Source organism: Scomber japonicus, chromosome 24 (assembly GCF_027409825.1).
Source record: "Scomber japonicus isolate fScoJap1 chromosome 24, fScoJap1.pri, whole genome shotgun sequence".
Lineage (NCBI taxonomy): Eukaryota > Metazoa > Chordata > Actinopteri > Scombriformes > Scombridae > Scomber > Scomber japonicus.
The window spans coordinates 13911977-13932107 of NC_070601.1; the positions used below are offsets into that span (position 1 = coordinate 13911977).

A 20131-nucleotide genomic window follows, 5' to 3' on the forward strand; every position below is an offset into this window, starting at 1 on the left:
TTTTTCTACCTTGTCAATCAGATGATGTCAGATCGTCCCACATACCCATAAATGGCTATCCATTCCATAGCCTTGGTTGCTAAGGTGGTTGCTAAGGTTTTTCCTGTGTACTGTTTGCATGTCCACTCTCATATTTCAGATAAGATTTCAGCTCACATATGCACATATTTATTTGAGATGTTAACACTGGAAGCTAACCAATCAGAACAGGGTAGGCTCATAGGGAAGGGACAGGAGTTAAACGACCTGTTTCACACAGAAGCTGAACTGAGGAGCTGCATACAGAGCCAGTATAAGATGTATAAGGAGCTTTTTGAACTGTAAATCATGCAAAGATATTCCAGTAGAGCCCCAGATTAAAAATACAGGTCTGAAAATGTGCAGAATGTCAGTTTTTAAAGCCTATAAAAGGGAAGGGCTGCATGACTCTTACTGTTGAAATTCTGGAGGATGTGTTTCATTCACGGTAGTTGGGGTGAAACAGGCACAGTGGAATGCCTGATGTGTAAATGAAGTGAATTTATTAAGACAAAGGGTAAACATGGAGCAGGTTCAGAGTTTGCATTAAGCGGGGGAACACAGGATATTAGAAACAAAGGCCTGCTTCGCTCTCCCACTGAGGTAAATAAAGGTTCCGGCTAGGGCTGGGCAATTTTCGGGGAAGTTCTAACAGAAACTCACGTCAAGACTTTCTAACAGACCTACATTTACTTTCTATATGTACGATAAATTTATTTCTTTTGTATAGAACTTCCGCCTGCAGTGCAAAGCGATGTAATGTATCAAAACGTGTCACCTGAAGACAAAATGATTAGAGTGCTGGAGAATTGCATCAGGGGGTGGGTACAGATGACAACAAGCTGCTACAGAATAAAATATGTTTTGTTGGTTATATAGGCACTTTGGCTCCTTGACATTATACAGGACAAAACCAAGCTAAATAAAATAAAAGTCAAAAAATACAGCAGCGCAATGAGAGCTGTCTTTATGCATTGAGATTCGATTTACACTACTTTAGACTGAAAGCCTAAAGACTCATCTGGACTTGAGATTTCAAGGCAAAAACACTGAGGAAACCTGACTTGGTGACATAATAATATAGAAAAATGCTGCACTGAAGGTACTGTGTATTTTTGGAGCGGTGAAGAGAAGAGGAGAGACCATAAATGAGAGCAAAATGCAGCAGAGGCTGTCTTTATTTATGTTATTTACCAAATTTATGTGCACTCATTTCATTTCGGTGTGAGTCTCTACTGCTTTTTATAGTCATTTATAGTCACGCTGCTCTCCTCTGCTCTCTGTAGTTCACCGCAGCTGAGGCTGATGGGTCACAGACCAAATATTTATCCATTGAGTTAAAATGTGCTTTATCGAGATATAAAATTACTTATATCCAGATATAAGATTTTGGTCATATCACCCAGACTAGGTTATCATAAATAACAGGTTGTTTATGTCATTCCAACTGTTTCAAAACAGATGAGAAAGAGTGCAGCCGCCACTGTAGGAGGAGGTTGTGATTTAAAAAAATATATACACAGCTATATACACACACAAAAACACAGCTTAATGATAATCTCAGCTGCTGAAATGACTGTAGCAGACCTGTCACCTGTGTGTAAGTTAACTGTTCATGTGTCTGCATGTCATATCATCCTAAGAACCAATCAATCTCTCTATTTTTATCCATCTGTACAAACTGACCTTTAAAACATTAATAACAAATGATGATAGAGTCTGATGTTTACACGTTCTCATCCTTTTCCCATGTATAAATTAAGCCACCTGTTTGAGTCATTGGTTCAGTTGTTTCAACATGACTGCTATAAAACGTATAGCAGGTATAAACACTGTGACTCATCTGAACTCAGGAATACTGGTTGTGTTTCCAGGGAGGTATTACTGAGCTTATATAGTGACTTCATGAGGTAAACATTACTATTGCTGCTCAAGAGACAGGAAGTCAATTTGAAACATCTATTACTTGTAATCACGTTTATTCTATTTTTAAATGAAACATCAGTTGCAGTCATGAGGACAGGTGGAGTGTAGCTGCAGGCAGACAGGGAGAAGTAGTGATCTGACATGCAGGTCAAACAGAGAGAAGTGACCGGCATGACACTGATGACATGAATAAAATACCACTCATTTTATGTAGCAGATAATGATTTACACACTCATTATGTTTCTTTCCGCAATGACAGACAGCTGACTTCATGGGGGGAAAAAAAATACTGTTTAGGATTTTCAAATGTTTTCCTGGTCCTTGAAACTGAATGCAATGTACTGGAGACCACACCCACCCGACTCCCCTGTCCCACATCCACCCTCCCCCACCCACTCTCATGTAGTCACCCTACCTGGAGCTGTACAACTGTCTCCTATGTGCTTCCTGACCGAATTCGTTGAGGCTGCAGCAGGTTGTTTCAGACACACTGGTGTTACACAAGCAATAACTACTCATTATGGTAGATAAATATAACTCTGGGTTTTCTGTATGTTTTTCAGTACAAATAACACAACTCCAATGTGAGACTCTGGCGCACAGGTTTATTTGACAAGATGATGGAGGAAGAGGATCTGAGGGAGCGGGAGGCAGTAGGAACATGGAGAAGATTGGACAGATATGGGGGGGAGAGGTTGTGGATGGCCATGAATGTTAACAGAAGAACTTTGAATTGAATACGGAACTGAACCGGGAGCCAGTGGAGCTGTTGGAGGACAGGAGTGATGTTGTAGATGGAGGGGGTTCGAGTGGTGATATGGGCAGCTGAGTTCTGGACCAGTTGAAGTTTATGGAGGGATTTGTGAGGGAGGCTGAAGAGGAGAGAGTTGCAATAGTCCAGACGGGAAGTGATGAGGCTGTGGACGAGGATGGCGGCAGTGTGGGGGGTAAGGGAGGGCCGAAGGTGATTGATGTTTCATAGGTGGAAGTAGGCAGACTGGGTAATGTTATTGATGTGGGATTGAAAGGACAGTGTGCTGTCGAGGATGACACCCAGACTCTTAACCTGGGGGGAGGGTGAAATGGACGAATTATCAATAGTGAAAGAAAAGCTGTTGGTTTTAGATAGAGTGGATTTGGTGCCAATGAGGAGAACCTCAGTTTTGTTACTGTTTAAGGAAGTTTAGGGTGAACCAGGTTTTTATTTCAGTGATGCAATCAGTGAGGGAGGTAGGTGGGAGAGTGGACGAAGGTTTAGCGGAGAGGTAGAGCTGGGTGTCATCAGCATAGAAATGGAAGTGAATGTTAAATTTGCGGAAGATATTGCCGAGGGGAAGGAGGTAGGTGATGAAGGGGATGGATTTAAAGGACTTGAGTTGAATGAACTGAGTGCGGCCAGAGAGGTAAGATGTGAACCAGTCTAATGGAGTGTGGGTGATGCCAATGGAAGATAGCCTGTTGAGGAGGGTGATGTGACAGATGGTATCGAAGGCTGCACTCAGGTTGAGGAGGATGAGGATGGTGAGGAGTCCAGAATCAGCTGCCATAATGAGGTCGTTGGTGATTTTGATATGTGCTGCTTCAGTGCTGTGGAGTGGGCGGAAACCGGACTGGAACTGTTCATACAGGTTATTGTGGGATAGGTGAGAATGGAGTTGGGAAGCAACAGTTTTTTCAAGAATTTTGGAGATGAAGGGTAGATTGGAGATAGGACGGAAGTGGTTGAAGTTGGAGGGGTCGGCACCAGGTTTTTTCAAAATTGGAGTAATGGCAGCAGTTTTGAAAGATGTAGGGACAGTTCCAGTGGTGAGAGAGGAGTGGATGATGGCAGAGATGAGGGGGACCAGAGAGGGGAGGCAGACTTTAACTAGTTGTGTGGGGAGGGGGTCCAGTTGACAAGTTTTTGGCTTGGATTTCTGAATGAGTTCTGTGATTTCTGAGAGAGTGAGGAGCTGGAAGGAGGAGAATGAGTGTGTGAATGGGTCAAACAGTAACTAACATCCAGGCTTTGCTCATTTTCAGTCAGAGCCATGGGAGCGCTCCCATACTCGGTTTTCATTGGTGTGTCTGTGGCTCTGCTCGGCCCCGGTTGGCTCTTTTACTAAATTCTGTCTTTCTTAGGAGCGTTTCTGGTTGGATGCCAATCTCTGTGTTCATCTCTGATTGGTCGTGGCAGGCTCTGTCCCTGGTTCTGCTCTGTGGAGCTTGCTGTGTGATCTTGGCTTCCACTGCAGTATTGGATTGTGGGTCAGAGTATGCAGGCAAGGCCAGTGGAGCGAGGCAGATCAGAGAGAGAGAGAGCGGGGGAGAGAGAGAGAGAGAGAAAAAAAAGGGAGAGAGCGAGAGAGGGTAGTCATATCAAAAGGCTTCAGAGTAGTTTTCTGCTCCGAGCCTGCTCATTGGATGATGGCGGGCACTGCTGAGTGTTTACCCATGGCCCAGTTATTTGCTAATCTCTCCCCTCCCTCCTCACACACTCTAACCCTCCTCCCCCAATTGGCCTTCGGTGCACCCTCCCACCCTCTCAGACTACCCCCTTCCCCTCAGCCTCGCTACTAAAAAACAACAGCGATCTAATCTGGCTCTCTCCTTCCTACTTGCCAAGGCCCATAGGAGAGATGTAAGACACTGCAGTCTGAGACTTGATTAAAAGTCACCGAGTGCACTGATGTGTTGGTTGTTTTCTCTCCTCAACTGTTTCCGACTTCACATCCAAGATTACAGACAGAAACACGGGGTGGGTTTGGGAGAGAGAGAGAGAGAAAGAGAAAGAGAAAAAAAAGAAGAAGCGAAGCCCTTTTGGCTACAGGCAAAAATGTGCCCGATGCACCCGTGCATGCAGCATATCTTCTGCAGACACTGTCCTCAGCCAGTGAGGTATATATAAGTGCTCTCTACCTCACATTTAAAGCCTTTTGTACAGTGCTGACTCTGTGCCATATCAAAAAAAAAAGAAAAAAAAGATGTGTGCAAGAATCACTTAAACGCTGAGCGCGCGCACACACACACACACACACACACAGGCAGGTCCCCGTCTGTCTTTGGTGTTGTTTACTTTTGCCTCTGTGTGCTGCAGACAGAGAGGGAGCGCAACCAGCCAATCATATGCCACCGAGCGTCCACAGACAGAAATGTTAAAAATGCAAAACGGGCACTATTTGTCGCTGCTCGTGTGTGTGTGTGTGTGTGTGTGTGTACACGTGGGTGCGCGTGATGTTTTCATCATCACAAAAGCTCAAGCTGCAGCACGCCGGCGAGACGGCCGTGAGAAGAGTGTGTGAGCTCTAATCGTACCTGCTGCCGCTGTTTGGGTGCACGCTTGTTGCTGAGGTAGGACGGGACGGGATTCGCGGGTATTTGCTGACACCCCCAATTTTTCCAAGTCCCCCCCACCCCTCCTCCTCCCAGTTGAGTTTAAAGATATGAGGGTGGGGTGAGTGGGCTTTAATCTGTCCCATCTGTTGCCCTGGGACTGGAACCCCCCCCCCCCACCACCACCCCACTCTACACCATCACCACTCAGTCTGTGTCTGTCTGAGTCTGGTACAGTTATGCTAATCCTGGGGCTTACACTACCCTCCAAACTCCGAGGCCTCCATTATTGACCACAATGCATTTATACCAAAAATCCACCCTCCCCTCCCCTTTATATCTTAACTTTCCCAAATATGTGATGGAAACACAGATGACAGGGTGACTGAAGCGGGGTTTGCTATCACACTCAGAGGGGTGGTGGATTATTTATGAACAACCAAAAGTTTGGTGTGGTCTCCGTCTGAGTTTTAGCCTTTGTTTATAGCAATGTGATTTCCTTGTTGAATGAATGAACAGCCATTGCAGGCTCAGTAGGCTACATACTAGCTTGACAGGCCGATTTCTCCCTGCTCATCCACCCACTGGAGGCCTGTGGTTGTCTGGTATGATGGGGGTTTACATTCTTTTCTGTGAGCGCTAACTAGTGTTGTGATGTCCCGGTGGTGACAAGACATTTAAATGACAAACTAATCTCTTTAAGTAAAAAGCTTTTAACCCCTCCAAAAAGCCATTTCATTCGTCTCTCAGACAATTGCTGACAGCACACAACTGGTCTGAAATGTGTTCTTTACTTGTAATACTGGCATCTAGGAGCTCCATTTTACACTGTAGCATCTACTAGAAGCGCATGTGGCTAGAAACATTTGAAGACAGATAAGGTATACTGAGGAGACAACTGTAAAGACATTATCAGCATTATTCCCGAGTGCCACAATCTGACCTTAAAACCTTGCAGTTGCTAACAAGGACCCTTCTTTTTGAACAGTTTGATGTATAAATACAAAGAAAACCCTCATAAAACTCATCCATACTTTGGGCAACATTTTTGCGCACTCTAGACTTATTGTCTCTGCTGGTCAAGGAGAACGCTTCCTGTTAATCATAGGCTGTCACTCTGAGTTACCATCTCAAGGCTGCACCTTTTGTTTTCTAAAACATGCACTAATTTCTCCTTTTTGCCAAAGCAGAAGGTCGGCCCGAACACTGTTCTATTGTATCGCGCTTTGCTTCTTTACCTCTGCTAAACTAAAAAGACCATGGTATTAAAGACAGAAAGTCATTGATTTTTTTTTTTCATCTAATAGAGTACAAGGCTAGCTGTATTAGAAACCAAATGGCCTCCTCCTCCCCCTCCATTCCGGCGTTCATTGGTCTGTTTCTAGCTGCAGTCCGTGTCATCTCTTCTCACGAAATAATGATGTGGACTGAGTGCAAAATATTATGGAATCACAGTGGGCGCAGTGCTTTTATATCCTCCGGCCTCAGCCATGACTTCTCTTATTTTGCCGTCTAAATTGCATTGCTCCAGTAGAACAAACAGTGATGCCAAATTGTGGGCTTAAAGTAAGCACGCATCATCATATTACCTCTATTTTTTTTTTTTTTTTACTCCTGTACGCTGGCTGCTTGACGGTTTTATGACTGTTTTTTTTTTGTATTTTACAAGCTACTTTAGCCATTTACTGTCCCTGAGTTCACCCTTCAGAGGGATGCTTAATGTACACCCTCAAAAGAACCATAATGCACACTTAGAAGCATCTAGCATTAGGGCCGTAGGTGATGCACCATGGCAGTCTGAACCCCTGGGCTTTAGGCAAAATCAGTGCCACTAATTGACACACTAAATCACACACAGTTTCACCACTGAAGTATAAAATGAGCTACTATACCTTGACTTGCTCTATTATAGTGCCTTTTATATCAGACGTATATTTTTGCCAGAATTAAAATAGAAATATGAATGTAGTTGAAGCTAATGGCAAAATATCATCAAGGATATACAGTATCTTGCACTGCTGCTGCTGTTACAGATGTTCCTGTCCTTGTTGTTAAAATGTCTCTGTTGCATTGTCACCAGGGCAAATTCCCCAGCATTCATTATACTTGGCATATAAGTACGTCTGATTCATCCTGATCTCAGTCTTCTCCAACCAACCATGCCAGTAAACCAACAGATTAGAAGCCGGGGCTGCCAGCGGTCTGTACCTGGCTCAACCCAATTCTGTGCGCTCCGGTCTGGGCCGGCCCCCGGGTCGCAAACAAACACCCGGGGGCCAGTACTACGCGAGTCTGTAATCTGGAGCCAATAACTTCACTTTCTGTTGAGCCGCTGATGTGACCGCCGAGCCGACAGCTTCAAGAGTCCCCCGTGGCCCAGAGGGGCTGGAGGGAGACGGCTCGGTTTGGGGGAACAGTGCGCCTGTCAACGCCGCCGTATGGGGCCCACGAGACACAGCTTCAGGATTTGGACAAGCGGCGCAAATGAGCAGGCCTTTTTATGCTATGGTATAATACTTCTACTCTAATCCTCTTTGGACCCCCAAACCTAAGGCTTACCTGGGACAGCGGTTAAAACAGAGCCTGAATGTGGGTTGTGGCACACATTGTGGGCTTGAATGTGCTACAAGTTAGGAGTACACTTAAGGAAAAAGTAGGGTAAAGAAAAGCCTCAACCTACCGTCCCTACTTAGGAACACCTGTGGTCACACCGCAGGTAGCGTCTGCGGGCTTGTGCCGTGTTTGGAAGCGATTCTACTCCAGATTTTTTAAGCAGCAGGCGTACACCCACACACTGATTAGTCACAGGGGACAGGGAGTGGAAGGACGACACAGGCTCGGCTGCAGACAGGTTATGGCAGTTGGAGGAAAACAAGTGATGATTTGAAAGAGAAATTAGTGAAGGTATTAAGGCGTGTTAGTGAAAAGAGGGAAGACGGGAGGGAGTAATGTTGACGGAACCGAGAGTGTAGGGAAAGGTGTCGGGTCAGGGAGATGACTAACATGTCCCTGCTTCCTCTCATCATCATCATCATCATCATCATCATCCTTACATCCTAAGAAATGGCCACTGGGATATCTGAGCTTTGCATTCATGAACCAATAAGCAACACACAGAGAGCTATTTGTCTCCTGTCTCTTTAAAGTCATTATGTCAACAAAGTCTGACTGCTGCCCTAATTAATTTCTCACAGAGCAACGATTTGGATTTATTGACTGTTTACATGGCACGCATGCATATAAGTATCCATTAATCGTCCTTGTGCTGATTATTGAGTGAACGTGTCAATCCTCTGCCAGTCACTGTAGCAGTTAAAGTGCACTCAGGGAATACTCATTTGCATGTCACGTCTCATAAAAGGTGAGCCGATCATGCTAATATTTCCCCATGATGGGCAAGTGCGCGCTGTGTAATAAGGCAGCACAAATGAGTAATTGAACATTCACATTTTGCTGATTTTATATGATTCACGTTGAAAATTGCACTCAGCTTTTTATTTCTTCTTCCACACAGCATCACCCCCTCCCCGATTCCACGTCACATCCCGACAATTCATCTCTCCAGTGAATATTTCATGCCCTGCTCTCTCTCTGCTGAATCACCCCTCTCCTATAGCTTACCTATCTACTTCCTCCAGTGTTTAAGTGGCAGGCTTTTCCCTCCACTAGTTAATAAACAGTGTTGTAATCGGATAATGTCAGAAATATTGTTGGGGCGTCGCAACACTGGCAATTACAGTCCTTACTTGTCGCTTTAATGAAGTGGGAAATTAAAGAAATATACAGACTACCACTTGTCTGTTAAATGCAAATGTAAATGCAAATGGGGACATACTGTAGTCCCTCTGTGCCAGCAGCCTTAAGTAATGAACAGACATGCTGGGTATTCAAATTATGCTCCACACTCACATATTTCCCTCTGCAATAGCAGTTATTATTCTCAGCTTCTGATAACACCCTGTCTATGAATGAAGGAGCCTCGACAATAACACACACACACACACACACACTAACAGAAATGATAATACATTATTAAGAGACTGTTTATACACACATTCACACCCACGTACTCAGGCTGGAACACCGGATGGGCAAATCAGGCTACAAAACCGCCTTTTTTCCACACATGCTGCCTTAGACTGAGCCCCGTCTTTAACTTCTATCACCTAAATCACCCATCTTGTAAAATACCTTCCCCTTGTCTTCCCACACATTCCACATTTCTTTCCCCCCCTTCCTGCATGCACTGTTCCTCCATCTCCATGCGAGCCAGTCACTATCTTATCATGCTCAAGGTCTCACAGAAGCCTGGCTTCAGCCCAAAGTCTTGAACAGGGGGCACAACTTGGCAGACAAGGACTGCGGTATGTTTGGCTGTGTTTTTCCAGGCCTTTGTACACAGAATGATTAAAGGGAGGTGCTTTTTTTGCAGCTCTCTTCTATAGAAGATATCTATGAAGGCTACTTGACTACAATGGAGATGAGCTCCACAGATCACTCCACAAATGCGCCAGGCAGACAACAAGATGGAAGAGATAGATAAGAGGCAGACAGATAGAGAACATATGGTGATGTGCAATATTTAAAAGGTCAGTTCAGAACACGCTTGTTTGTTATTGTCTGCTACACTCTGTCTATTAAAATGACAGAATAGGTTAAAGAAATCTTAATAAACAACCACAGTATAGCTGTCCCAGTGCAAAAAAAAATAAATATATATCACAGTCTATATGTAGAGGCTGAAATAGCTTACAACATTTGATGCAGATGTGTGGAAGAAATACAGACTGTACAAACCAAAGGAAAGCATCAAATATTTATGCGAAGAACACCCCCCCCCCCCCCCTCCTCCTCCTCCTCACTCCTAAAAAATCAATTCACTAATAAGCCACTTACCAGCAACAGAAGTCAGGAGAATCGTCAGGCAAAACCCAAATTTAGCGAGTGATTTCATCGTGATTCGGCCCACAGCCATGACAGTGGACACCGACTTTGGTCCGGGCAGTTGGAGCTCCTCCAAAATCTTAACTTTTACTTCTTGGTCCTCTTCTTTAGCACTTTGTTTTCACCCCTTTTTTTCCTCACGTCAGCTCAATCACTTGAACTGCTCTCTCAGGCATGGAACAACACATCGAGTGAGGAAAAGAAGCGCTCCTGTGATTGGGGTGTAGGTTGTTGTAATGTGATAACTAACCTCCAATCAAAGTTAAGTTAGTCCCGCTATCGTGTCCAGCATAAACCGAGACAGATAAACCGAGCGGCTAACTCGTCTGGCTGACCTGCCGTCTAAAACTAAACAGCGAGCAACGTCCATATCTGCGAGCTAACATGCTAGCTGCCTGGGGGCGACTGTCTGATACTAGAAAACTTACGCAAAGAGGAGAAATATGGCAAAAAATAGCCGACGCACAACTATTTCTCCTACATCCAGGCCAAGCTAAAGTGTGCACTTAATAAAAGCATACACCCATTCGACATAACAGGCAGGAATTTAGCATATAAACGTTAGCCAATTAACCTAGCTCGCTCGGGTGGTTTGCTAGCCGACGTTAGCCTAATAGCTCGCCAGTTAGTTCTCCGCGTCCCGTCTTATTTCGCCGTCTTCCTTGTGGGAAAAAAAAATATTCACAAGTCTACAGTACGAGTACATGGAGCTTTTCTGGGTTGTGACAGAGAGAGAATATTATTCCCGAGCTAGCAAACGACGGGAGGGGAAGATAAGCGATGGATATCTCTCGGTGTGATCCTCCCCGGGGCGGTCGACTGCGTTTGACCGTTTGGAGCTCCTCTCGGCAGACAGACAGGCAGGCTGGGCGGCTGGGAACGCCTCGTTTGCAGGCTTGTCTGGACCGCTCGTCTCTGGTATCAGGTTGCTGTTGGGGGGTGGAGGACAGTCCCACACAGACAGGAGAGGGGTGCTGCAGCGCCGCTGTGCCGCAGACTATGGATACAACACCCTGGCTGCAAATGCTGCATTCAGGGTATGGTTGCAATCCCTGGAGGTGACAGAGGTTCCCATCCTTTTTCCTTAAGGGACCCATGTACTAGTGAGTAAACACACGACCCCCAATCAAGTGACATGCTTTATGGATATTTCATACATGTTGCATAACAATAACAGCACATAACAACTGATCCACTGTATAATTAACCCAGATAGTGAAGACAATAACTGCAGGAGGTTTGTGTGAAACAAGCGACCTGGATGAATATTGAGCAGAATATGTAAATATTACATATTGCAGATGAGTTTTCTTGATATTTTTAGGAACGTTTCATTCCATTCTCTGTGTTCTTTGTTTTAATTATCATACATGCATATTTAGGAAAAATTCAGTGTTTTTTTCTCTCCATTGTTCTATTGGCTCTTTGGATGTTTTAATTGCATTCTCTAATACAGGAGAGTGAATATAGCTTGAGTCCATATCTTCACCACGCCCTTATCCTCCTTTATATATTAAAAAAAGACATTCAACCTTAAAAAAATATCAACTGCTTTTAGTTCTTTTCTTCTCATAAATGAATGAAATGCTGATATATAGTAGTACCCCCTACAACCAAGAAAGCATTGCGACCCCCCGTGAAGCTTTGGCGAACCCCAGTCGGGGTCGAGATTCCCGTGTTTGGAACCAGTAGCACAAGGTGAATTAATCAAAGCGGCTGTGAGTTGACAGGACAGGATAGGATAGATACAAATATATATTTTAAGCTTTCTTCTCATTTCTGCATCTAAAAGTTATTCAAATGAAATAAAATAAGTCTTCTTTTTAGGGCTGCAAGGTTAGTCTTTTAATGATTGGTCGATCAGCAGAAGACTAATCGACTATTTTGGTAACTGAATAATCGTTTTATTAATCATTTATTATAATTTTTTAAGTAAAAAAAATGTTTAAAGGCTTTCTGTGAAACATGATGATAAGCTGAATATATTTTAACTGTTAGACAAAACTAGACTTTTGAGGGTATTCTCTGACATTTTATGGGCAAAACGATTAACGATAAATTACAATAATCGGTAACTTAACTGTTAGACAATGCAACATGTGATGGGTTGCAGGTAAACTGCTTTATTTAAAGGGATCACCGGCCAACACGTTTGGGAAACATTGGTTTAGAGTAAGATGGATAGGACCATACATTTTCATTGGATATTTCATAAAAGGTTTATCTCAAAGCTGCTTAATTGTCTCGGTTTGATTGGTTAATTGGTTCGGTTTGTGCGCGCAACATAAAACAAAATAGGCACAATAACCTTAATGCAGTGTGGAGGGAAATTATGTATCAATATGCAGATGTATTTAAAATATGTATACGATTACGATAATACCTAAATATAATGATAATTCAATACTAAAAAATCTGATTATATTTCCCGTTTACTCCTAATGACAATAACAGTTAACTCAGCTATTAGTGTTACTTGACTGCCTCTGTGTGGTCAAATAACTTTATAGAGAGTTAATAGTCTTCAAAACTGTGTGGTTAAAACAATAGTTATTCCACCAGGTGGCAATGTAAGCCTGAGCCTGCGGCACAACATTGAGCAGTCTCCAATTGTATAACATCAAAATAGTATTTAGTGCTGCTCAGAGATATACTTTTGAGTAGCCTGCTCCAAAACTGTATGCGCTGAGAATAGAACAGAATAGAACAATCAGGCCGTTAATTCTATTTAAACCTCTGAGATTAAAATATAATTTACATTACCCATTAAGGAAACATTACAGACCTAGGAGTTAAAAATAGTATGTGGTATCTGTACTGTGTAAAGTTACAGTGGAATCTCCTACAGCTACACTGTAGAAATGTGCAGTTATATTATATGGAGATGTATATGATGGATTAATTACTTTACAGCACTGTCTCACGGTGAGGAAGGTGGGGGCGTGTCAGTTGGCACAACGGGACCTCCGCTGACGGGACGGAGCACACTGAGGCAGGCTGTGCATACAGCTGTCCGGCTGCTGCTGTAGAGAGAAGTCATCTTAGATATCCCATCTTGGACTACACTGTCGACTGTGTTTAATATCAAGCTGATATAAAGTTCAACAGAAGCGTAATGGCAGGATAAATCAACGCCTGTGTGCATTTACGCACGCCGCACAGCCAGGAGCGCAGGATTTCAGCCTTCGCAGCGCCGCTTGGGACATCTCTCGTAGGTCTACTCTCCTCAGTGACCTGACTGTCTGATGAAAGGTGGGCTACACTATGGCATCTGCTCTACCTGAGGCGAGGAAGTTCACCCGGGGGCTCAACAAACCTGGCACCGCCGCAGAGCTGAGGCAAAGCGTCTCCGAGGCTGTCAGGACATCCGTGTTAGTGGTAAGAGAAACGATCAACACAACGCACATTCATGCACTATACAGCATATCACAAACACCATTATGATAGAGTTTATCAGTTCTTCTATTAGGTCAGAGGTCAGCATCAGCTAGATTGGGTACAAAGTTCGGTGCCATGCTCACTGATACTTCAGCTGCTTTACTTCAAACTTAGGCTAACTACTACATGCTACATCATCCATCACTTATTTATTTGAAACGTCTTTTGTCATAGCAGTGCTGTCACTTGCTGGTGCATTTCCCCTGTTGTCAGATCCTGCAGGGTGTCTTTTGTTACAACTTTCTCAAAGGGGTTGCCAGGTAACTGAAATATACACCTTACAGGTCGCAAGGGACAAGGAGGCGACACACACACACACACACACACACACACCTACAGTTGCATGCACACTTCTTTAGTCAAACCTGTCACCTGACCCCTGAAGGTGCACCTTGCAACCAGATAGGTTAGGCAGAAACAGCTGAGTAATGTCAAAGATAATTTTATTATTATTTACTATATACCAGGATGTGAAAGAACATATAGGCTGATACATGCCCTCAGCTACAAAACTGTAAAACTGTCTGTGATGAGGATGGTGATGATATTGCATAGGCCTAACAAGTTTCCTCATGTTAAGACAGGTAATATATTTCAATACACCTTGCATGCAGACTGTGTTTTATGATGTGTACAAACTGTGCTGTAGGTGGTTCACTTCACCTCTTGCAGTGTTCTAGTCTTTAGGGACTTGTGCATCGCAGTGACCTGACTAACCCCGCCTTGTGCCTGTGTCTTGTTGCATAATGGTGATCAATATGCCATTTTTCTGCAACTAATGGCTGTCAATTAGAGCTGCTCTCTATCTCTCCATGGTCCCGGTGCGCCTGCTGATCTTGATAAAGTCGTCAAAAGTCACACTGATAGTTTCCTCTCGATCATACAGAGACACTCAGGATGGTTTATTTTTATACAAGACATACATACTTTTTTATGCATGTTGAGCTTTTATCTTCTCCAGTGATCTCAAACAGCTAAAGAAAAGGTTTAAAAAATTGATATATAACTACATTTTCTTCTATATTTTCTCAGTCAGTTGAAGTTAGCCAATTTATTCTTCCTCACTACGTAATAATGGGTCTCTCTTTACTCAGTGCAAAAAACATAAAGCATAAAATATTCAAATTATTCCATTGTGCAGCGTTATAAAAGTGTAATGAAGGAGTCCAAAAGCTACAAATACTAACTGTCAAGTTAAATTGTTATTACATCCGTTTGTTTGTCTCTGTCTCATCAAAGCTTTTTAGGTCAAACCCAGCATGCCAATAAAGTCTGTTCAGAACAGAGCCAACACATTGAAGGCAATGCACTTAATGCTACATTTGTATTCTCACACAGCTGTGTCACACTTGACTAGCTGCTGTATCTTTCTAATGCAGCGACATGAGTCTGTTTTCATGTGTCAGCGGTCACATGACAGAGCTTCATGAGACCTTGTCAGTGCTGATGATGTGACATTGGGGCTGAGCTCGGGTCATCATGTTACACTCACATAGTGTGCATCATTGCCTCAGTCACAGCACAGTAATAGTCTAAAGCAGAAAGCAGTGGAGCACAAGTGTACAGTTTGATGTACTGAAGCTGCCATTTGTGTAGTCATCATTGTAATTATGTAAAGCAGGTGAATGTGCTTTTATTAGTTTCCATGTTAAATTCTCTGACCTCTTGCTACTGTTCACTCCCACTCTTACCACTCTTGGAGAATGAGTAGATACGAAAGTGTATCGACCAATCAATACGAGGCACTGTTGTGATATAGTCATCACCAGCTGTCTCCAGCTAACAGTGCTAATTGTCCTACAAATTACCATATTTACACATCTCTGCGGATTAAACAAATGGTCAGTTAATCAGTGAGCTTTAGAGATGTATGAGAGCTGTATGGATTTTGTTCATTTTGAACAGGCCCTATCTACTTGTTTCCCAGGGTCACATTTTGGTCATTTTGTTTTCCAGAAACGTCACATTTTGAGTGAAACTACAATTCCCATAATGCTACCAATGGCACATTTGGTTAAACCCTCTCTATATCTATGATATCAAACTCCAACATAGCTTTTTATCTTTTCAATGTATAATCTCAAAACCCAAACTAGGATAACTGATGACATCACCATGACATCATTTATCCTAGCTTGGGTCCGTCAGGGGTTATGTTCTCAGACTTAACAAAGCCGAGTTATCGCTCCCCATGACGAGCCAACTGACCCTCTTGTGTAAAATTGGTGGAGTTCCCCTTTGACAGACTTTGGAAGCCGTATAGTTGGTTCAGGTCGAATTAGCAGAAATTGCTACTTTAAGCTATCAGAAACTACTTTGTACTTTACAACACTACACAAGCGGTGCATCTGGGCCCCATTACACGCCTGTTACGGTACATCTGTTAAAAAACATAGTACTCCTGTATACCTCTATTTTTGACTGTGTATACTTATGGCGCAGCTGTTTTCCCCCCCCCGCACTACACAGACATGCTGGTATGTTAAAAGCAAATTTATATATAGGATACCAGACTTCAAAGAATTTCCTCAACAACTCCGGTTTCACCCAGTGAGAAGCCGCTCGGCTGGTGTGGTCTTGTGGCGAGTCGCCTGACTGACGTTCATCTGATAGAACTGGTTTTGTCAAAAGATGCAGGAAGTAGTCTGTAGATAAATTGTAGGTATTGCATATCAACCATCCTAATACACATGAAACGCACAATACATTATTCAGTCTTAATCTTCATCTTCCACTCTTGGCAATTCTGTCACGGCAGCCTATTAGTTGTATCTTAGCCCACAGTGTGTGGAGTGGCATAATGGATGTCAGATCAGATCTCTGGGTCGTATTTAATAATGGATGAGATGATGGTAGGTGTCCTGGCTATTTTTAAACTCGCCCTCTTTCTCTTCTATAACTCGCTGTCACACTAAGCACCCGGGAGACCATCAATTATGAATATCTACATACAGTATGTGATAAAACCATCCAGATTCAAGATTCAAGACTGAGGCCAGCTCTTGGACACACACACACATACACATACACACACCATAGTTAGTGCAGGCGTGGCCGGCTTTCAGCTATACCTTAGTAAACAAAGTGGAGGCCAAGCAGTAGAGCAGTAAAGACAGCCCCTGCAGTTTTAATAATCACTTCCAACTGTGGGGAAATGCTTGCTTGGAGGTTTTTTTATACCGTTTTCTGCCTGTGCTCATTCCTTCATGCACACACATGCACACACATACACACACATATAGAAAACGCATACACCCAAGTTGCATATTTCCCATGTCTTTCTTTCTCCGAGTCCCTGTGCACCAGTCCCTGCTAAAACAGACGGTGCTAACCTCAGAGTGCAAGCAACATTAATCCCATAATGTGTGCATCCTGATACCTTAATACCTCATCCCATTCATAGTTAGTTACGAGCAGAGGTTCAGACTGTGGAACTCCACTTGAGTGAACTCCACTCCAGAGGATTTGGTCTGATTAGAGCATAAAAAAAAATAAAAAAAACCTGGCAGAGATAATATGCAGATTTGCAGATGCTTTAGCGTTGCTGACCTATATCTGCATCATGATACAGGGGCTGTGATGAAGCGGGCCGTTTTGGTCGTCTGCTGGGTTTGGGGTTAAGTCCAGAGAGGCTGCCGCTGATCGCTGAGGCCAGGGCTCGTCTGGCTTTGTGGTTTCCGTGTCTCCTTTATTTAGGCTACCTCGTGCTCTCTGTATCGTTACCACCCTCGCGCCGGCGTAAACACCCGCTTGTCTTTTTGCGTAGGCGGTCAATCCAGCCTGTGTATGTTTGTATAAAAGGTCTCGTCTGTCTGCGAGTGTCAAACTGGATTTCTCCATTCAGACTGACGGAAAACAGCATGATTCAGCAACATCGGCAAGATTCGGCAACACACACGCCAAAATTCTTGCACCATGACATGATTTTGACACGTTGCCACTTTCCGTCAATCATTGTGCTTCAGGGCCTGCAGGCTCACAAATTGAAACCCACTCTTGTCTGAGCGCCACATCGTTTTTATTGGACGGCTGCCGCATGTTTTTGTTTCTGCTACATGGCCCGCAGTGTTGATTCAAGAAAAGTGTGTGTGTGTGTGTGTGTGTGTGTGTGTGTGCGAGAGAAAAGTTTCAGCTTGTTGCAACATCTTCAATGTTTGGAGGTTTCCTTCGTTGTTTATCGTAGGAATCTGCCTTCGCTTTAGCACACAGCAGGATTACATTTCAAGTTAAGCAGATTGTGGGCTTTTTTTTTTTGCATTAATAGTTTAAAAAAAGGACATCAGACAATAACACAAAATATGGTTCAGCTGAAATTATACCATGACCGTTCAGTGCGTTCAGTCACATTTGTGATCATAATAAATAAATAATACATTTCATTTGTAGCGCACTTTTCATTCATAGTGAAACTCAAAGTGCTACAGTATTAATAACATAGAACATACACTATTAAAGGAAATAGTAATAAGAGTTAAGGTGGTTAGCAAGGCTGTTCCAAGAGCATGCTGCAGCAGAGCAGAAGGCTCCACCCCCCTCTACATGATGTGGAGCTTACTGCTGGGTGCCTGGAGGAGCAAGCTGCTGGCACATCTGAGGGTGCAGGTGGAGGTTTGTGGTGTGATCACTTCCTGTAGGTAGGGTGGAGCATGTCTCTTGGGGGATTTGTAGTCAATCCTGAAGGAGACAGGGAGCCAGTGCAATGAAAACAGAATTGGTGTTATGTGTTCATGTTTTCCCATTAATCTATGTGAAGAGCACAATGCAGTGTGCTAACATAGAAAATGGGATGGCATATATAATGTGTTTGCATTAGCTTTCTGTTAGCACATTACAAAGACTATGCCATTTATGGAATAGAGCATTAATAACTCATACACTTAATGTATTCATATGATTTATGATGATGTAAGATGGTGTAAGATCTTGTAGTGCTTTAAAGCTTTGTAGTGTTATAGTGGAGTGTAGCAGCATGAGAGCCCTCCATTTAAAGGAGTAGTCCACTGATTAATGATTGCACTTACATGAAGTTGGGGGTCAAATAGAGATCAAAATTGAAGCAGCAGAAGACAAGATATTCTGGCTTTTAAGTCCTAATTACAGCAGATAAACACTGGAAACTTCATTTCCCAAAATGCAACCAACATTGTGTTCAGTTAGACCATCCTTGCTTTATAAATGCCCACAATCCCTCACATTTCTGTTATAAATTTGAGGTCGAAGCCCAAACTGAGATAACTGATAACATGATGACATCACCAGGGTTATTTTCTCTTTAACAGAGCAGCTCTAGAGCCACATAAAACATTATACACCAGTGTTCACCTTCCATGCCAAGTAAAGGGACTCTTCTGTGTAAAATTGGTGGAGCGCCCCTTTAACTGACTGGCACAGTCACTCATGTAAAGGATAAGCGTGTTTAATATAACCTCGATTAACCAAATGGTCGCTATTTCAATCAAGCGGTGCAGCCAGCCTTGTCTGCAAAAAATTGGGCAGTGACCATAAAATTTCTACTGACCCAGTTGACACAATTGCACATCCAGCTCTCTGTTGCATGAGTAGTATGGAAAACATTTGTAACTCTTCTGGCAGCCTGGGATTACTTCCATTGAAAAGTTGAGCAGCAATAGGTAGAACTAGAGCGTGATAAGCAAGGACGAAAGTATAAACACAGGCTGCTGCAGTGTGCTAGTTTTTCTCATTACTGGTTAGTTAGTTAGAGCCAAAACCTTGTGTTTGGACAGAGTTATTTATTTTAATCAGTGTGCATAAGGATCCTGTCCTAGTCTGCCAGATTACCTGCAGGCCTTTCAATGAGACACTCAATACCCCAAATCACATCAATGTAACCCAGATTCTTCAGTAGCACTCATTTATTGTCAGCCTGAATTTAGGTCCCTGATGAATTATTGGCACTGTTTGCCAGAGATGAAGAGACGAATCACAGTTAAACCTGCACTACATTATACTAAAAGCACAGCGGGAACACAATCTTTGCCTTTCACTTTTGAATGAGACTGGAAAAACAATCTCTGACCAAGAACTTCTTCTCACGCAACTGAAGATCGTACGTCATGTTCATTTAACAAAAGTCAAAATATCCTAAATGCATCCAGCTTTAGATCCCACTTGTGGCAGATCCAGTTACAGCTACTGTGGTGGTGTATGTGGTGGTGGTGGAAAGATGGCATGTTTCATTTTAAAACAAGAAAAATCATCTGCTAATTTTGGAAGGATATGGACACAATTTATATCCTATTTTTCCACTGTCACTGGCAAAAAAAGAGTGCCCCTATTTCTATATATAACTTTATTTTCTCTTCTTAATACAGCTCATAACCAGCTTTTAAAATCCTCACAATTAGAACTTTCACACGTCTAATGAGAAGTTTGGTTCCTTATTAAATGGCACAATAGTTTTTATTACTATGGAATCACGAGATCAGATGAAATATTTTAGTCCCATTTTTGCAAAACAAAGCATGGATAGTT

General features: G+C 43.0%; 1 protein-coding gene across 1 annotated transcript in view; it reads right to left on the reverse strand.

The window, feature by feature from the left end:
* LOC128354056 (bone morphogenetic protein receptor type-2-like) overlaps window positions 1–11055 on the reverse strand; it is a 34892-nt gene extending 23837 nt beyond the window's left edge. The window contains exon 1 of the mRNA XM_053314300.1: window positions 10154–11055. Within this exon, the coding sequence (XP_053170275.1) occupies window positions 10154–10232 (79 nt within the window). The 5' untranslated portion in view covers window positions 10233–11055. The remainder of the gene's footprint in view (window positions 1–10153) is intronic.
* Between the last annotated feature and the right edge of the window lie 9076 nt (window positions 11056–20131).